We start from the raw sequence: 20,138 nt of genomic DNA, 5'->3' as shown, positions 1-20,138 counted from the left end.
CAGAATTGTACACCTGAAACCTGTGTAACTTACAGCTGTCACCTCAATAAACTTTCATTAATTAGAAAAAAAGTATGGAACGACTCCAATTTATCCATTCATTCATTCATTCCTGTGACGACAAAGCGCTTATACATCCACTGGTAATTCTGTGAAGCAACATAGGAAACCTAAGGCCAAAGTCAGCCACTACTCCACGGCCATCACATTTCCTTCTGACTCAATTCTGCGCTGTTTCTCTCCCCACATGCCACAGGCCATGGAAGTGCTAAGATAGCTGAGTTTGACACTGCTTGTTCATCCAACTCCTTACCTATTTTCCACCCATAGGATATACAAAGAATGTATTTTGTAGCCATCCTTGGAACCAAAGGCTGTGTGATTAGGCCCTGGTAATAAGATAAAATTAGTGATATGTGCAAATGGTGGGTCATGCCCCTGCAATGTTTGTTGCACCCTTTTTCACTGGGAGGTAGAGATGGGTGATGAGATTACCTGAGTGCCTGTTGGTGGGGAGGGCGGGTGGACCTCATGGAGATAGAGGATAAAGTAGATTTCAATTTTATCTAACATTTTTTTCATTCATTAAAAAAAACACTTGAAGCAAATATGAAAAATATTAGCAGTTACTTATAGTCTGTGGCTACTTGAGTAATTTTTAAATTTTATGTGTATTTTCCAATTTGAGGGACTTACAGTTTCAAAACAAATTATAGCACATGTGTCATTTGGAATATTTATAATAAATGGCATTTTAGATTAACAGTTAATGACATAGGAAAATAAATTTAAACATACTTGAACAGTTTTCTGATAGACCTAAGTAAGACTAAGAACTGGGAAGCTAGGGTTCCTCATTAATTAGCCTAACAATGTTTTACCAGATATTTTTTAAAACCTAGTCTAAAAATGATTAAAAGTAGTTCCAACTAAGAGATCTTTGAATTGGCTTATTCATAGATCTCTTCTCTTAGAGCGAGCTTGAGATAAAAAGTGCCCCATACTTAAAAGCCATCTGATGGGGAAGTTGCTTTAACATCAGTGGGACCCCCTCCCTGACGTTTTTTAAATATTGATTGAGAAAGAATATTAACATGTCAACATTAGTTGTCTGTGCTTTTTTCTATGGTTTACAAATACTCTATAATGTGTATTATTATTTTTATAATCAGAAAAAAAATCTCTTTTTCAAAGTTAGAAATATTCAAATATCTAAAAACATCTTCGAGTTGATCATTTTACACTGACAAAAGACACTAGTGGAAGTTAAATATTGTGTTGCTTGGTTTCCCGTATAAAAAGGGGACTCAGCGAGGCCCGGATGTGGCCAGGCGCACCCCACCAGGCCTTGGTGTTCCCCTGCTGAGCTAATCCATCTCACTGACTAACAGCAGACGCGGCCACTGTGTAACAAAAACATGAACCTTGTCCAAAGGTTCTTGTCCAAAGGGCTACAGTGTCAAAAATAAGTATTTGCCAAATCTTGGGGCATATTTTTTAATTCTCCACTGAAATTGAGCAGTTGATGCTACCAAGAAATGTATTAGGAGAAAATGTGCCTAAATCAATGGGTTTTAAACCTAGATCCACAGGAAATGCTTCTTCCACTGGAATCCAGTGCATGTGCACACACATTAAATCTATAAATCATGAAACAATCCTCCCCTTCACTACACTGATTCTATTTTATTTCTATTCTATTTCATTTTTAATAAAGTTGGCCATTATTCACCAAATCGTTTCTCAACTCTGTTTGAAAAGCACTGTGATAATAGGTCTTACATATATGCTAAATCGGAGTGATGGCATTAGATTTACTCTAATTAACAGAAATGAAGAGAACTCCATTTCATCCATTCATTCAAAACAATTATCCTGTTCTAGTCGCTGGGGTGCAGCAGTTAATCAGACGAAGCCCCCACCTCACGGAGCTTACACTATAGAGCTCGGCTGTCCAGTACGTTACTAGCCATGGGTGTTTCAATGTAAACGAACCAAAATGAAATAGGTGTGCACATCAGTTCCAGTCACACTGGCCACAGTTCAAGTGCTCAACAGCTGCACGTGGCTGGTGGCTACTGCGTCAGACAGAGCAGACACAGAGCATTTCCGTATCACAGCAAGCTCTTGGGGGTGGCTCTGCTCTAAAGGAAAGAGTGTTGCCTTGCAACCTGACTAAAGTAATGATTTGTAGGCAGAGTGTGACGTCTAGGGAAAAAGAGCCACGAGAATTCATTAACGTACCTCAAAATGAAGCGGTTCAGACCGCACACCAAGAATATTCCAGCTCGACGGGTTCACTCCTAATCACCATCAGTCACAATCATATTCTGCATCCCAAGCCCCTCACCTAATTCCCTATCAATCACACCACACTTTCTGGCAGTTGGCTGACTACATTCCACACTACGTCCAACCAGCTGGGAATGCCTTATCCTACGTCACTGGTATTCTGCTTTGCACATCAGTCTTACGGGTTTGAACCTGACCCCCAGTGAGCAAAGTGAAGGCCTCTGAGAACTGACCCTTGTACTGTGGGTACAGCAGAGACTTCTAGCTGCCTACGTTCTTCCTTAGTAACAAAATCCTGATTTTATTCGGGATGGCAATGGGCCAGTGTCACTGAGCTAGAAGACTACTGTTTGCTGCCTTCCCCGCAACTAGATGCATCCTTGTTGTTCAGTGGGGTTTCTACAATAGCTCCTTCGAAGGGAAACACACACAAGTAAAATGCACCCCTTTGGTCCTTCCCCTCTTCTCGCTGCCTGCAAGATGGACATGATGGCTGGAATTCCGGAATCTATTGTAGACCCTATGGATGGTGGAAAAGAAAGAAGATCCTGGGTCTCGGACGCCCATGCAGCCACCATGGCTTCATAGCTTCAGTCTGGACTACATACCCTTGAGTTTCTTTTATACGGGAGAATAAAGCCTCATGTGGTTAAACCACTGTAGTGAATCTCTGACAAAATAGCAACTCCTCCTGAAGTTCTTTCCTTACATGAGGACTTGAGCCAAGAGGCTGGAAGACATTGTCTTTGAAATCTCTTTAATTGCAAGAGATACCAAGTCACAGTCAGCTGTAAAATTTAGGACAATCTTAGATTTTGTTAGAAATCACTGCTTTGTATGGAATGTTATAAAAAATTCAAATGATGCCTCAGTAGAAGCTAATCAGCTTAGATAAAAGCTAAATCCTTGCAATTTTGTCAGTAGCTTGCAATGAGTGACTAACTTTTCCCTATTTGCATTACTGCTGTTCTAAGTAGGTATTTTTAAGGCACTGCACAGATTTTCTAGGCCATAGGATGGAGCTTACAAAATATCCTGAATTCAAGTAAGATTCTCCTAAGATTTTATGTTTTAGGATGTCTAGTTACTGATTGCCATGAGCTTTTAAACACGAACCTGAGATAGAAATCACATAAGGACTAAGGTGAATTCTTTAAGTGATCCACTATTAGTGTTGTGATTGAAGAGAAGAATGTCTTTAGACATGTAGCAACTAAATCCCCCAAACACTTACACATAACATAGATAATGGAATAGTTTCAGGAATACCTTGAAAAGTAATAAACTTTGGGAAGAATTATGCAAATTGAACCAATATGTATTGATAACCTAGTGAGGATGTTAGGCATTTTTTCGTTACCTTAATTCCTAAATTCTTTTAACTCATAAAAATTCCACTTAATCTTAGGCTTAAAGAGGCTGACTGGACTAGCAACAGATAAAGTCAAGATTTCAACCTTGGGTGCTTTGACTGTAACTTCAGTACTCTTTTGTTTCTGTGACTGTTTTTATAAAACTTGAAAAAATGCTTTTAATTGAACATAAAACTGCAGAGGAGTTGAGTACAAAAAATATTTGGAATGGAACAAACTCTCAGGTTTCATACTGCTATGCATCATTGCCTTAAACCAAAGGTGTAACTAAACACTGTGTTGCCCCGAAAATAAGAGCTAGCGGGACAATCAGCTCTAACACGTCTTTTGGAGCAAAAATTAATGAGACCCGGTCTTATTTTACTATTAAGACTGGGGCTTATGTAAGACAGGGTCTTATATTAGTTTTTCCTCCAAAAGATGCATTAGAGGTGATCGTCTGTCTAGGTCTTATTTTCCGGGAAACATGGTAGGGAAATTTGGCTTTTTTTAGTATCCAGTAATTGGGGCTAAAGTCCAAATAAAACTTGGGCAGGTGGGAATCTCCATATATTTAAGTACAACCCTCTAGCACGTGGGGTATCATTTCAACTTCATCCTAATGTGACAACACAGCCCCTCCCTTTTCCCCCCCAAACAAAGGACATAATTCAAGACCAAGTGCAACACAGAGTTTTCAGCTGTCCTGGGAATCCGCAATCTTTCAAATACGGGACCAACCCAAGAGCCGGGAAAGCTGTGCCAGCTGCCCTGATACCTTCCTTCCTCCCCAGGCCCCTCCTACCGACCTCGCGCCCCCCACGGATTCCCAGGGGCTACCGGGACGACCTGGAACCCCCACCCTGACTCAGCCGGCCACACAAAGGCGTCCGCCACCGCCAGCTGCGGCGGGCCCTCGGCCAGACGCTGAAAACTTCTCCGAGGCCCGGGGAGATCGCAGAGGCTGGTCAACGGCCCCGGCCCCGGCCCCGGCCCGCCTGCCCTCGGACAGCCCCGCGGTCTCCCAGGGCCCCGAGGGCCCGAACCCCGTAAGTGCGACGCCCCCCACAACAGGGCATTCCAAGGAAGTAACCTGGCAACGCGACATTTTTGCTCCCAGGAAGGGGCGGGAGCGGGCGTTGAGCGCGGCGCGGGGCGGAAGCTTGAAGTGAGTTCATCTAAGGCCCACCCAGTCCCAGCGCCTCCCGGGGCGCCCCAGGCGCGGCTTCCCCGCCTCCGCCTCCGCCAGGACCCGCAGCGCCGGCCGCCCCACTCCCACGCGCCCCTCCCTCCTCGCCCACGCTTTCCCCCGCGCGCCCCGCACGCGGCGCGCAGCACTGCGTCGCCGGGCCAAGTCCCCGGATGCTCACCGCCCCCACACCCGGCCCGCGCTGTGGCCCCGCCCCCCACGCGGCTCTGCGTGCCACGTCACCGCTTCCGGCGCTTCCGGAGGCGCAGCGGACGATGACGTAGGGGGACTTGCCCTCTATATGAGGTTGGGGAGCGGCTGAGTCGGCCTTTTCCGCCCGCTCCCCCCTCCCCCCGAGCGCCGCTCCGGCTGCCTCGCGCTCGCTCCGAGCTCCTGCTAAGCCAGCGCCGCCGCCGTCGTCGCCTGCCTGCCGCCATCATGATCATCTACCGGGACCTCATCAGCCGTGAGTGGAGACTGCTCTTCCCCTCCTGCGGCTCGAGGGGACGGGGTGGGGGCGGGGAAGACGGACGCCGCCGCTGTCGTGGGCCTAGGGGGCGCGGGCTGGCTTTCCGGGAGTGAGGAGGGGCCGGTGCCCGGGGCGCGCTAGGGTCTCGAGCGCTCGGGGACTGGCGGGGGCCGCGTGCGGCCGGCAGGCGCGGGAAATGGCGCCGGGCCCCCGGGCGCACCGTGACGGGCGGCTCTGTGTCTCCGAGCAGATGATGAGATGTTCTCCGACATCTACAAGATCCGGGAGATCGCGGACGGGCTGTGCCTGGAGGTGGAGGGGAAGGTGAGTCGCGCCGCGGCGTGGGGGAGACAGGGCTGGGCGGGCTCGGGTTTCCGCCGCTCCCCCCGCGACGTTGTGCAATCCTCTCCGCTGCCTCCTGGCGGAGGACACGCTCTTTCCGGGCTCGGGTTTTTCTAGAAAAGTGGAGGCGGAGCTGAGCCTGGAAATAGGTCCGCCGCCTAGGCGCCTGCCCTCCTCCTGTGCACCCGCGACAGGTTGTCTGAGGTTTGGGAAGCCCCCCCGCCCCCCAACCCTTCGACATTTGCCCTTCCTGCTTGCTCAGCCACCCGAGAACCCACAGAAAACTTCCACTTGGTTGTAAAGGACCCCATTTCGTTCCCGTCAGCAAAAAGTTCTTGTTGAGTTAAGGTGTTTAAGGAACATCGAGGGGCACATACGCTTTTTTCCCTGAAATGTTTCCTTGGTTTTCAACAACCTAGTAGACGTATGTTTGTTGGGACGATGATGGATGCGTGAACTGCTGGTACAGATTTTTGGGGATGGGTTTATGTTAAGGTCAAGAACGTCATTTGCAACTAAACTATTTTTTAATGCAGATGGTCAGTAGGACAGAGGGTAACATTGACGACTCGCTCATTGGTGGAAATGCCTCTGCTGAAGGCCCCGATGGCGAAGGTACCGAAAGCACGGTAGTCACTGGTGTGGACATTGTCATGAACCATCATTTGCAGGAAACCAGCTTCACAAAAGAAGCATATAAGAAGTACATCAAGGATTACATGAAATCGTAAGTGATGCTGGCACACTCAGCTGATTGATGTCTGGAATTCTATAGGATTTAGGGATTTGCAAACTTTGAGGTTTTTGAGCAGCAGCCATACTTGTGGGAGGCCTTATCTTTTTTTATTGATGAGCTCACAGGGCTGCTTGCTTTTTTTTTTTTCTATAAATAAACTAATGTGAGCATACTGGAGCACGCAGTCAGGTTTTAGGTTTTTAGAAGAGTACTTTGAAAATAAGTTAACATGAAATTCAAAATGGTGAAGTCTTGACACATCTGTCCTGTGAACTAGTGATTTCGTGATTTGCTCAGTGACAGCTGCTTGCCTTTTTCAGTAAGATTTTTGTTGTTTTAGTATTGACTTAATGAAAAAACATTTTGCTCAGAACTTGATGAATTAACCTTTTAAAATATTGTTTTAGAATCAAAGGGAAACTTGAAGAACAGAGACCAGAAAGAGTAAAACCTTTTATGACAGGGGCTGCAGAACAAATCAAGCATATTCTTGCTAACTTCAAAAACTACCAGGTAAGTAAATACCTTAAATAGTTGGACGAAAAGATTGTACAATTTAAACTGCGAAGGCATAAAATGAGTTACTTGATGAGTCTTTGTAATTAAATTGTGGTGGTTTTCCTGGTGTCTGAGCAGTTTGAGTACTTCATAGATTCACCTCCAGGGCTACAGGCCATAGAAGGTAGCCTTCTCTGCACCCAAGTGTTTGCTTGTCCTGTCTTGTGATTCCAGAATCTCTCCCTACCTGAATGACGTTTATTCTTCCTCTCATGAATTGCTTGTTTACCTCCTAAATGGTGCGTTTCATTGCCACTGGAGTGCTTTCTGATAGATTCGAGCTTGTCCTATTGGGCAACTTAGTGACTTTCCTTACCTCTAAGACTTAAAGGAAAAAAAAACCTATCACAATCTGGCTCTCATTTTTCTGGCTTTCACACGTCCTCTGGCCATGAGATACTTCCTTTCCCCATATGATGTGCTCTCATTGGCAGGCAGCCTTTCTGGTGCTGTAATTGTAAACAGGCTTGTTGGGTTTGGAATTGTATATGTGGGGCTGAGGGGAAGTTTCTAGAAAGCCTTAAGTGTTTATGTGTTTCTCTGTATTTTGGTCATTATTAGTGCTTTGGACAGATGGGCAGATGTTTTATCAGTGAGCATTTTTTCTCCTAGGCATCAGCTTTTGCTGAAATTCTCTTGATTGAATCATGGTGGTCTGGATCCTTTTGACTTCTGTTTGTTTTGATATGGCACATCTGCATATAATGGTCTAATTCTGAGTATTTGTTTGCTTCCTAAGTTCTTTATTGGTGAAAACATGAATCCAGATGGCATGGTTGCTCTGCTGGACTACCGTGAGGATGGTGTGACCCCATATATGATTTTCTTTAAGGATGGTTTAGAAATGGAAAAATGTGTAAGTATAAGGAAGTGGGTGGAAATAATCAGTAATGTGCAAAAGGAGACATTGTAGGTGTGATGCTCCTGCATGCCACCGGGCTCGGGAGAACGGGCTCAGCAATCCTTTTAGAATGGGGGGGCCAGGTCTGGTTTCTCTGTGGGGTCTATCTAAAGAGGGTGTTTCACATGTAAAAGGGTTCAATGAGATAGAAAGGCTTAGACTATTCATTACCCACTGAAAACTTAACTGTGTCAAAACCTTTTTCACTTGGGTTTACTGATAATTGGCAATTGATCATTGAAAGCTTTGATGTTACTAACTTGTAGTAAATACTGTTTGGAACTGGCTGTTAAACTGATGCAAATCGCTTTAGTAAAATTAAGTGAATGTCTGCTATGTAAGAAACTGCTGGAAGTGGTGCAGAAGTGAAGGCATTCATTATCCTAGCTTTCAGAGGCTTTCATGTAGCTGAGGAACGAGATAAATGTAAGGCTACACTAAACAGGATGAGCAGCAGCGGTGCACAGGAAGGGCAGTGCCAACGGCTGCCAAGGGAATTACCAGAGAGTACCTGAGGTTTTTGTAGGTAGAACAAAGTGTAAGTGAGTGGGACTTGGCTTAAAATGAGACTTCTAGAAATTCTGCTCCCTCTAATTTGGTAAGAATGGTTCTGCATCCACTGATAGACCTTGAACAATTGGATGTTGTTCTTTTGGTTTGCACTAGGATGCAAAAGAAAAAAAATCCCTGCGCTTTCTGCCTGTCTTTGTGGCGGCTCAGATTGAAGAGGGGAATACATGTGCAGCCTAGAGACTTTCGTGCTTTCTCATTGGAAAAAGGTGTTAATACAGCTTTCCTTGTTTTGACAGTAACACACTTGGCCGTTGGGATCCATCACCTGTCATCATCATAACCGGCAGCCGCTTTTCATCCACACACCAGGACTAGGACAGACGGGACTGATGTCATCTTGAGCTCGTTTATCTTGACCTTGATTTATTTGGAGCAGAGGCAGTGTTTTTAAGAAAAACATGTCATGTAGGTTGTCTAAAAATAAAATGCATTTAAACTCATTTGAGAGAATGCCTCTTAGTTTAATACATATTTAAATCCATCCTGTGTAGTGTTCCTGGAGAAGCTAGAGCCTGGTAGACCACTACTATAAAGCGTAAGACTGTCTGCAGATAACTTCTACAGTGAAAACTACTTCTGGGACTGGAATATAAAATACAAGGATCAAAAGTCTTAATTCGGAGTTGAAGTGAAGGGAAAGACAGACCATGCTCACAGCCAACATTTCAAGTGGATTCCTTAGACATTTCATCACCTACAAACGGAAGTAGTTAACTCTGGAAGAGATTACCAAAAGAATAAAAAGAGACTAATACAATTGGAAGCAAAGTATTGTCTGAGCTTCTTTATCAGAGATCGTTAGGAGCAAGTTCTAGAGAAATCTAGACATCTCCTGGAATTGTGTGATAAGCTTTTGTCAAACTCCCTGGAACAGGGTTGGCAAACTGGCTCATCTGCCACCTTGTTTGTATGACTTGAAGGTGGTGTTTACATTTTTTAATGGTGAAAATCAAAAGAGCTTATGGGATATGAAACAGGAAATCCAGTTTGTGTCCCTCTGTATTGGGACACTGCCATATTCACTTATTTATGGGTTGGCTGGCTCTGGCACTGTAAGAGCTGAGATGAGTGACAGACCTTTAGGCCTATAAATCCTAAAACGTGGCCCTTCCCAGGAAAGCGGGATGATTTTAAAGATGCGATTGTAGATGCAATGTGGGGTGGCTGATGGGCAGAGGGAAAAGCAACTATTGGTCTGTATTGTATTTGAAAAGGTTGTGGGTGTGGGAAGACGAAAATGCATCTTTGACAGCCCTGGAGCAGTTACTGTCTGCTTGCAGAGGTCCCAGTACAGATGCAAGAAAAAAGAGTCCTCGCGCTTTCTGTCTGTCTCATTGTGGCAGCCAAGATTGAATGGGGGAATACAGTGAAAAAGCATGGGCATCTCCAAACTACCTTGTGAATAGTTGAATAACCTGTTTTACTCCAAAGAATCTAAAAGAGTTTACAAGAGAAGTTTGGAAAGTATTTCCCTCCACCCGTGTCTTCTGGTAAAAACTGAAGGCAAGCTAGTGGCTCTTTGACCTGGTCCTGTGACGTGAACCCAGAGTGCACAGTGGCTGTTGTGTGACTTCCAAGTCCACAGTGTGCCTCAGCATTTGAGACATGCTAAGCGGGGTGCTGGTGCCCCCTGGTGACTGGAAGCAAAGCCAAGTATGGAAACTCCAGTCAAGCTGCTTTAATAACAGCATTTTGATTTCTGACGAAAATGTAGAGAAAGTGGCAGGCGCTAATGAAGGAGGCCACCCTCCTGCCCTCTGAAACGTCTAGTGAGGAGATGACTTTGAAGCAATGGTCAAAGCTGAAAAGAACCTGATGTAGTAAGATAGCCATGGGCAAGGGGAGAACAGGAGTAACTAGGAAATGCAGAGTTCAAGTAGTTGCCTCAGAATGCTGCTTGTGTCTAGTCCCTCCCAGTCAGGTTAAGATGTAAGGTGTGTTTTCTGAATGCTTATCAATAAGTTCTGGGTCACTGATGCTGTGTGATGCAGACATGTTGCTAGTGGCCTTTGGGGCCTCGGCAGTTTCGTGTACGGAACAGTTCGCTGGGAAGGATTTTTACAGTGTATGGAAAGCCTTTGTAATAGACTCGGAAGGCTGTGGATATCTGGGGCAGAGCTTTCCAGGCAAATGCAGAGTCAAGTGGAGTGTTTGCCATGTCTTGGGGACATGGTGGCCAGAATACTGGCCCCAGGGTGACAGGAGAAAGAAAACAAGGTGATGGAGAAGAGCCACAGGAGGGCTTGGAGCAGAAGGGTGACGTGACCTGAAGGTCATGTGGCTACGGGGTAGTGGGGTAAAAGCGAATAACAAGGGTGTGTCAGACCTTTTAAGTCAGGTGGCAGTGGCTTGGTCTAGGGTGGAAGTGCTTGGGATTTAAGGGTGAAGCCATGTATCCTGAGCTCTGGAAGAAAGTGAACATTGACATGGGGATGGGAAGTGGAGAATTTGCTTTGGACACATTAAACCTGAGGTTCCCATTCTTGATTCAATTGAATTGGGTAGGCAGGCAGGTGTTTGACTTGAGAGTGGAGAGGTCTCAGTTGGGACATGTCACTGCATGCATGACACGAAGCCGAAACACAGGTCACCTAGAGAGTGAGGATAGACTCAGCCTTCCAACAGATTTGTCAGCAAAGGTGATTAACAAGGAATGGCCCCCGAGGTCTGAAAAACAAGGGAGCGGCCTAGAAATCAAGTGCACAAAGTGAGGAAAGGACAGCAGGGTTGCCTGTTGTGAGATGGGCACTAAGGATGGTAAACTTGAGACCAGTGAGGAGTAGGGAAGAAAGCCTGGCTAAAATAGGCTTGGGAGAACGGCAAGTGCACAGCCAGCATATTGCCTGTGAAATGTCACAATACAAGTATGTACATGCGTATCTGCTTAAGCAACAGGTGTGTGAATGACAACTTGAATCAGACTTTTTCCTAAGGTCTATTTAAATGACGAGTAAATGACCTGTGGGGTTAACCCAGAACTACAAGCTAACAATGACAGTTAAGGTAAAATTGCAAGAACAGCAAAAACCTCAACCAACCTGGAAAAACTCCAGTAACAGCATAAGTTTGGAGTCTGTATGTGCATGGAACTGAATGGCTGGCAGAAGATGCAGTAAAATAGAACTTAAATCAGTAGAGACCACGTCTTAGTGACCCATCATTTACACTTGGTAGGTCCTACACAACCCTTAATTCTAGTCAAAGTAGGGCCAAAGTAGGTCTGGTGGGCCATAAACCTATTCCTGAAAAAACCTCCATCATGGTGACAATTGGCACGTTTCCAGAGACTGCTCGAAAGAACTGAACCCAACCTGGTGTTTTTGGCTAGATTTATGGCCTTCTGAGACCATGGACGACACTTGAAAATCACTGGGTTGAAAGATGTTTGATTTCTGCATAAGATGCCAGCCACTTATTTGCATATTGAGTTCTTTGGATAACATTCCATTATTCCAAAGGAAGAGTCTCTAAAGTGTTTAACATACGCAACTAAACAAGGTGCCGTACACCCCACTGAGTTAACGTTAGCTGCTGTGACAGCCATCTCAGTAAGATTCTCTAGGCTTGCAGTTTACAGGTAAATCAGTGCTGGCCGTTTATATTTGCCCCATTGAAGAGTCCCCATGCTGGGCCATGGGAGCCTTGAGTGGATGTCCATTCAATTCAGGGAGAAAAATGCCAACTGTGAGCCTGCCGGAAGATTCTTTACAAAGTAATTAATGTTTCTTTCAATTCTTTTCCTCCCCATATACTTGAGGTCCCCGTGTTTATGCATCGTGCTCTTTCCTGAGCTCAAGGTTGAGGCTGGCGACAGGGAATGCCGTAGGAAGGATTTTGCATGAGTCAATTTACAGATGGAAGAATTCCAGTATCGGGTAATTAGGGTCCTCTCACTGGGAGAGGACAGACAATCATTAGTGGAGAGCGTTTTTCTGGTGCTGTGGACTACGAGCCCTTCAGTACTGAGTTTCTAACATTTAGTTGGACACTAGGAGTCCAGTCATGTACTTCATGGTTTTCCTCATGTGTAAAGACAGCTTGCACACGGCCTCATCTGGAGCACGGTTTATAATCTAAGCAGCTGGTAGGAACAGGGTAGATACTTAGCTTTCCCAAGTGTCCCAAGTGAACTAATGCTCTTTGCATTTATGACCTTTTTCTTCTACACCCCAAAGTTAAGTCCAACATGTGATTTCATGGTGGGGGGGGCGTGGCATCTTCAGAATTACCTGGTACGACTTTTTAAAACACTGATAGAATCCTTTGCACTCCATATTCCAGACAGGTTTCTATGTGTTAAGGCTGAGATTTCACCCTATTTGCAGGCTAACGAAGTTAACCTACCACAGGTTCATACACATTTCTGACAAGACACAATCTCTGGGTCAGAGATGGTTTATTACAGCAATCATTCAGCTTCCTACCAGCTAAAACTAAGTTTTCTTGTGGCTGCTGCTGCAAACTAGGTCCACCCCTAGACACCCACAGGAACTGACCCTGTGATACCTTTTCTCACCACACACCAGATGCTTCAGCGTCTCAGTTGTGCTGCACGTTTTCGTTCTTAATGCCTTTTCCTTTTCTCAAGTTCTGTTTTGGATCTGCTAAAACGAAAGATGCTACCATTTTACATCAATTTGGCAAACTTAAAAGTCATGTGGAATGAGTGACATTTTAAAAATCAGGGTTCTAAGTAAAGATCCACCACTTAACTAGATTTGAGAACTGTAGCGTCTTAGCTTCCCTACCGCTTATCTAGGAAACAGTGCTACCTCGGTTTTCAAACGTAATCTGTTCAGTAAGACTGAATTCTGAAACATTCAAAAACAGGTACGGTTTCCCCAAAGAAAGTAATGCAAAATGGATTAATCCGTTCCAGACCTTTAAAATCAACCCCTAAAACTGCAAATTTAGCATGAATTTTACTATCTAATGATACCATAGATCCATAAAATTTACGGCGTTCTTAAACTGAAATGTTCGTTAACAGACGTTTGAAAACCGAGGTACCACTGTACTAACACTTCCCTTGGCTGATAAAGTAAATGGAGGCTATCATAGGAGTCCCTTGACAGAAATTCTTAAAATACTGGTCTCTACAGTGAATCAGGTGCTGTATACGGGATACCTGTTTGTATTCTCAGACTTTTTTAACTTTTTAAATTTATTTTAAGTGTTTTTCCAGGACCCATCGGCTCCGAGTCAAGTAGTTGTTTCAATCTAGTGGTGGAGGGTGCAGCTCACAGTGGCCCATGCGGGGATCAAACTGGCAACCCTGGTGTTACGAACATGACACTAACACAACTAACCGGCTGCCCTCTCTCAGACTTTTGTGTAGCTCTGAGAAAATGTTTCATGAATCTATTTAGCCCTTGCGTACTACCTTCTCCGTGGTTGCTATCCTCAAACCCTGTTTTCACTCCAAATCTTGGCATCACACACTTAGTGTTTGAAAGATGGCTGGCAACGTGGGTCTACAGTAAACTGAATAGGAGCCATGAGTCCAGAGCCTGAAGGGCATAGCCCTCTTCCAAAATGAGATGATCAAACAGGATGACCCCCAGTTTAATCTCTAGGTCTTTTCCATCTTCTGTGCACTGATACTGAGCCTTTCGAGCGTTGGCTCTTGATTAAATCTCATTTGAGCCATTCCAAGATTCTTGTCCAGGGCTAACAAATGGTTAAAATCGGCAATGCTAACACCTTCCTATATCATGTGCTCCTTTTCTCTGTACTCTAGACACTTTTTGTTTCCAAACCGGAACACTGAAAATGCAAAACTGACCCACTCTTGAAAGCTGGTTTCTGTTCTCGGCCCAGTTGTGAAAGAAAGAATGAACAGTGGAGGAAAGGCCCATACATCTGTTGTGCCTGGGCCTGGCTGGAGAGGCAGGACCACAGCACAACTGCACTTTCCACAAGCATCCAGAGCAGGATGGACAATACACATCCAATAAATCATGGAGAGTGACCACCTGCGTAGCTGATAATGCTCAAGACATCCGAGGCAGATACCGTTCTCTCCTTTCTGAGTATCTGAGAGCTAAGATCCAGACTTAGTGCTGTAGAAGTAGAGACGGTGACACAAAAAAGGAAGAACCCTTCCTGTCCAGGGCTATCAGACACGGGCATGACTTTTAACAAGGTTTTAGGAATGAATAATGTAGCAAAGATGGGTGTAATTCTAGAATGTTTTTTATGTATCCTTCGAGGCAACTGGCTACATAAAGCATGAGCTGACAGGTGGGTCTTCTAGCCTTGTGACTTGATGGCTTAGAGGCTTCACGATATGGCTGCTGTATGATACTGTTTTCCTTCTCTTCATGCTGGGGCCTTGTTCTGTCTTCTCACTTCACTCTGTCCTGGCAGTTTTGGATCCTGCCTCCCTCCCATTGAGATTCTGGTTCTAACTGAAGCCAAAAACTAGGCCAACCTCACTTATATCTAGCACAGGCAGATTTTTCATTTGAGTTCTCAGAATACTCCAAACCTCAATATGACTAGGTTGAAAGCGTTTCGGAGTTGGGATGTGTGGTAAACTGGGGCACAGGTGGCTTTGTGCTCTTCCCACCAGGAAGTGAAATCGATTGCCCTCCACTCCACCACCATCCCTGTGATTTGCTTTGACCGTGAGAATGTGCCATAAGTGTCAGTGTGATAGTTCCTAAGTTAGGCTTCAAGAGACTGAGCACTTCTTTCTATCTGCAAGCACTGCCTCCACCAGGAGAATAATTCTGGGCTAGCTGCTGCTGGAAGATGAGAGACCAAGTGGAGAAGAAATGCGTCGTTGTAGCTGAGGTGCTCCTAGAGCAGCCGATGACGGGCCAGCTGCCAGCGGATGCATGAGAAAGCCTGGCCAAAATGAAACACCAGAACTGCCCAGCTCAGTTCAGCTAAATTGCTGATACACAAAAATCTTAAGCTAAACAATGGTTGTGTTAAGGCACTAAGTTTTGGGGCCGTTGATTACGCAGCCTCATTTTGGTAACAGTTAACTGTTTCAGGAGGCGACAAAGGAATGGTTCTGATACTTAGAACTACAGTTGACCCTGGAACAATGGGCGAACTGTGCAAGTCCACTTATATGTGGTTTTTTTTTTTCAATAAATACAGTACTGTAAATATATTTTCCTTATGATTTCCTTAACATTTTCCTTTTCTCTAGCTTTACTGTAAGAATAAAGTATGTAACATACAACATACAAAATATGTGTTAATGGACTGTTAACGTATTGGTAAGGCTTCTGGTCAACAGCGGGCCATTAATAGTTAAGTTTTGAGGTCGTCAAAAGTTACATGCAGATCATCAGCTGCATGGGGGACCAGTGCCCCAATCAAGTTCAAGGCTCAACTGCACAGTGACTCCCGCACAGCACACCAGCCAAGCCTTCTCCCTTGAACTCCAGACTCATATATCCAACCACCTACCCAACATCTCCACGCCCAAGGCAAGCTCTTGATAATACCCCACATTGACCTTCCTATAGCCACAGCCGTCTCTATCTCAATAAATGGATAAAACCTCATCTTTCCAGATGCTCTGGCTGAAACCTTGGCCTCCTCTTTGGTTTCTCTTTCCTTCACATATTTTGTCCAGTTTATTAGCAAATCTTGTGGCCTCTACCTTCAAAATCTCCCCAGAGCCTGCCCTCTTCACTACCTCCATGGTTACCACCCTAACGCAAGCCTCTACCTCTCGACTCGATCATTACAGTAGCCTGTCAATTGGTTTCCTGCTTCCAAACTTACCAGGCTATCGTTTATTCTCAACACACTCGTCAGAGTGATCCTTCTAGAACTAAGTCAGATCGTGGCTCTTTGCTCAGAATCCTGCAGTGGCTTCTCGTCTCTCCCAGAGTAAATATCCAAAGTCTTTACAATGTCCCAGAAACCCATAATCGGGACCCTCACTATCTTCATGACGTCATCTGTTCTTGCTTACTACACTCTTCCATACTTCCCACACCAAATACCCGCAATGCAATTTGGGACATATCTAAAAAATTGTTCCTCATTTACCTGAAATTCAAATTTAACTGTGTATCCTGTGTTTCACCTGGCAAGCTTAACAAGACACACGTCCCCATCATAGGTTTCGCACTGGCGGTTTCCTCTGCCCAGATGCTTTTCCCAGATAACCACGTGGCTCACACTCTGACCAGCTTTAAGTCTCCGCTCAAGGTCATCTTGTCAGAATCAGAGAAGCCTTCCCCGACCACCACGTTTCAACCTACAGCTCCACCCTGACGTGGCCAATGCCCTTCTTAGCTTTATTTTTCTCCTCGTGCTGATCGCCATCTAACATACAGGGTATATTACGTGCCTATTTGTTTACCATCTGTCTCCACCTCAACCCCATGGAACCACCAAAAGGGCTTGGCGTGGCCTTGCTCAGTTTTAGTTTGTTCCCTGCTGTGTCCTGAGTGTTCAGAACAGTGCCTGGCTCTTAGCCCGAAGGTGCTCAATGCAAGTTTGTCACAGGATAAAGAATGATGGGAGATACTACACATAGTGTACCGAGTGTGGCCTGCATATGCTTCTTTTTAAAAAAATAAAAACATTTCATATCATAGCTTAAATTGTTTAACTTAATGATTATACCCCCTCCCCCCCAAAAAAAAACCCCCAATATTAGTTCCTTGCCCTACCCCGCTCCATCCAGGCTATTTCTACCTGTGGAGTCATCACTTGCTGCTTAGGTATTGTTTCTTCTTTTGTAAATCTTTATTTCTAAATAACTTGCTTCAACAATGATTTCTTGATTCTTCCCGGTTTAGATGGTCTTTCTCCGTGGAAGGTGAACACTTCGCCTTCTTGCTCCCATGACCCCCATCTCTTCTCTCCCTGTTACTTCTTCCGCACCCGCCCATTCAGTGATCTCACAGTTTAGTTAAATTCATAATCATGACCTGACTATGTATTTTTCCTAATTGAGCCATATAGTACAATTTTTTAAATTTTTAATTAATTCTTAATTATTTCTGGAGTTCATAAGTCTTATCTTCCCTACTTCTTAGTTTTCACCACTAATTAGTACTCAACACTAATCCACCCCCAAGCTCTCTGCAAGAAATGTAAATTTCCACAAAAATTGATTCAAACTGGATCAAAAAACTAAATATAAGACATGAAACAATAAAATACATAGAAGAGGGCCGGCCCGGTAGCTCAGGCCGTTGGAGCTCTGTGCTCCTAACGCTGAAGGCTGTCAGTTCGATTCCCACATGGGCCAGTGGGCTCTCAACCACAAGGTTGCCGGTTCAACTCCTCGACTCCGGCAAGGGACGGTGGGCTGTGCCCCCTGCAACTAACAACGGCAACTGGACCTGGAGCTGAGCTGCGCCCTCCACAACTAAGATTGAAAGGACAACAACTTGAATTGGAAAAAGTCCTGGAAGTACACACTGTTCCCCAATAAAAGCCCTGTTCCCCTTCCCCAATAAAATCTAAAAAAAAAAAAAAAAAAAAAAATACATAGAAGAAAATACAGGTACTAAACTTAAGGATGTTGGGCTTAGGATTTTGTGACTTTGACCTCAAAGGCAAAGGAAGTAAAAGCAAAAATAAATGAATAGGACTATATCAAACTAAACAGTTTCTGTACAGCAAAAGAAACCACTAACAAAAGAAAAAAGCAACCAACTGAATAGGAGAAGACATTTGCAGACAATACCTCTGATAAGGGGTTAATATCCAAAATATATGAAGAACTCATAGAACTCAACAACAACAAAAAGAAATAATCCAATTAAAAAGTGGTCAGAGGACCTGAATAGATACTTCTCCCAAGAAGACATACAAATGGCCAAGAGATATATAAAAAGATGCTCAACGTCACTAGCTATTAGGGAAATAGAAATCAAAACCACAATGAGCTACTACCTCACACATGTTAGCATGGCTGTTATCAACAAGACAAGTAATTACAAGTGTTGGAGAGGATGTGGAGAAAAAGGAACCCTCGTACACTGTCGGTGGGAATGTAAATTTGTACAGCCACTATGGAAAATAGTGTGGAGGTTACTAAAAAAAATAAGAACAGAATTACCATATGATCCAGCAATCCCTCTCCTGGGTATATACCAAAAAATCTGAAAACATTTATCTGTAAAGATATATGTATCCCGATGTTCACTGCAGCATTATTCATGGTGGCCAAGACATGGAAACAACGAAAGTGTCCTTCGATAGATGATTGGATAACGAAGATGTGGTATATATACACAATGGACTACTACTCGGCCATAAGAAAATATGAAATATTGCCATTCGTGACAACATGGATGGATCTTGAGATTATGATGCTAACTGAAATAAGTCAGAGGGAAAAGTCAAGAACCATGATTTCTCTCATGTGGGATATAAAACTGAAAGCAACGAATGAACAAGACAAGCAAACAAAAACTCGCAGACACAGACAACAAGTTAGTGGTTACTAAGGGGGGGATGAGGTGCAAGGAGGTAGAAGAGAGTAAAGGGGATCAAATATATGGTGATGGAAGGAGGTCTGACTCTGGGTGGTGAACACAACGCAATATACGGATGATGTGTTATAGAAGTGTACACTTAAAACCTATATAATTTTATTAACCAATGTTACCCCAATACATTTAATAAAATTTAAAAAAAAACAAAATACTTGAAGTGCTCCAGGAACCTACTGGACCCACTTGGTATTTTCTCGGAGAACTCCCTTGTGGAGCCGTTTGCCCGCCTGCGCCCGTCTGGACTGGTGTCCACACTTGCTGCCCGGTGGTCATGTGGAGACATCTCTGCCCTTCAGCCTGCGAGTCCCTTCACTGCCTTTCTAATCCCATGTTTCCTCTTTCCTTCTTGGTGAAACAGCTCTCTGATAGCTTATCAAGAGGTTGCCACGTTTTTTTCAAAACCTTGCTTGCATAAAATATTTTTATTCTTCTCTCATACTTCATTGATAATTTGACTAAGCATGGACTTCTAGATTAGGAATAATTTTGACATTGTCCAAAAAACCATTGTCCTCTGTGATAGCTCCCAGTGTTGCTATTGAGAAGTCTGCTGTTCTAATTGTCAACCCTTTGCATATGATTTGCTTTTTTCTTTTCTGGAAGTTTTTAGGATCTTTTTTGTTCCTGACGTTCTGAAATTTCATAATGTTGTTCCTTGGTATGTTTCTTTTAAAATTTCCTATGAGACACTTGGTCAGTCATTTCAAGTTGGAAACATGTTTTTCATTTCTTGGAAATTTTCTTGGAAAAAATGTTTTTGGATATTTTCCTTCCATCTTCTCAGTTCTTATTTTCTGGACTTCCTATTCGTCAGATGTGGGGTCTCCTGAGATGCTTCTTGAGGGTGACTTTCAGCATGATCCGGGCAGCACACAGCTGTCAGTGCCCGTAAGGAGGCCAGTTTATGCACAGGGCGTCCGGAGGCGGAGGCGTGACTGCAGCACTCGTGGTCACCTCCGTGCTGCTTCCATTTCACGACTTGAATGTGAAGACACTGCCTTGTCGGCGTGTGGCTGTGTGTCCAGGGTGTGTGGGGAACACGGGGGCCAGTTGTGGAAAAGGGCACATAGAAGCTTCTGGGGTCAGGGAAAACTCAGAGCATCTTCCTCATATTCGCACCATGTTTTATAGACTGAAATGCATTTTACAGGTTTATTTCATTTAACATGGGTTACAAATCTCAAAAGAGGCTCTTTGGCTCTTGGAGTAGTGAGTAGTGAGCCCGGACCTAGGCAGATT

The 20,138-nt window shown here is 44.3% G+C and overlaps 1 protein-coding gene and 2 non-coding genes across 4 annotated transcripts; all 3 read left to right on the top strand.

Moving 5' to 3' along the window:
• The first annotated feature begins 4,299 nt into the window (after positions 1–4,299).
• On the top strand, positions 4,300–9,180 carry TPT1 (tumor protein, translationally-controlled 1). 2 transcript variants are annotated; one of them, XR_002139608.3, is made up of 7 exons: positions 5,099–5,299; positions 5,553–5,626; positions 6,181–6,371; positions 6,788–6,893; positions 7,678–7,794; positions 8,649–8,817; positions 8,904–9,180. XR_002139608.3 is itself a non-coding variant. In XM_019756974.3 (6 exons), the coding sequence occupies exons 1-6, from the start codon at positions 5,272–5,274 to the stop codon at positions 8,649–8,651; spliced, it is 519 nt and encodes a 172-aa protein (XP_019612533.1). In that variant the 5' UTR covers positions 4,300–5,271; the 3' UTR covers positions 8,652–8,852. The 2 variants fall into 2 exon arrangements, 1 of the variants encoding a protein (XP_019612533.1); XM_019756974.3 differs by lacking the exon at positions 8,904–9,180 and having other exon boundaries at positions 4,300–5,299; positions 8,649–8,852.
• Positions 8,450–8,580, top strand: LOC141571419 (small nucleolar RNA SNORA31). Its single transcript, XR_012496162.1, has one exon. It is a non-coding gene; the product is annotated as a small nucleolar RNA SNORA31 (small nucleolar RNA).
• Positions 9,181–9,649: 469 nt separating the features above from the next.
• On the top strand, positions 9,650–9,781 carry LOC141571420 (small nucleolar RNA SNORA31). Its single transcript, XR_012496163.1, has one exon. It is a non-coding gene; the product is annotated as a small nucleolar RNA SNORA31 (small nucleolar RNA).
• The last annotated feature ends 10,357 nt before the right edge of the window (positions 9,782–20,138 follow it).

This window comes from Rhinolophus sinicus, chromosome 16 (assembly GCF_057876585.1).
Source record: "Rhinolophus sinicus isolate RSI-liver-muscle chromosome 16, RSI-T2T, whole genome shotgun sequence".
Classification (NCBI taxonomy): Eukaryota; Metazoa; Chordata; class Mammalia; order Chiroptera; family Rhinolophidae; genus Rhinolophus; species Rhinolophus sinicus.
This window is presented reverse-complemented; position numbering and strand designations above follow the sequence as displayed.

Coding starts and splice junctions, on each gene's coding strand:
- TPT1 (XM_019756974.3), top strand. CDS start 5,272: ATGATCATCTACCGGGACCTCATCAGCC. Junction 5,300..5,552: donor CTACCGGGACCTCATCAGCC/GTGAGTGGAGAC, acceptor GTCTCCGAGCAG/ATGATGAGATGTTCTCCGAC. Junction 5,627..6,180: donor GCCTGGAGGTGGAGGGGAAG/GTGAGTCGCGCC, acceptor TTTTTAATGCAG/ATGGTCAGTAGGACAGAGGG.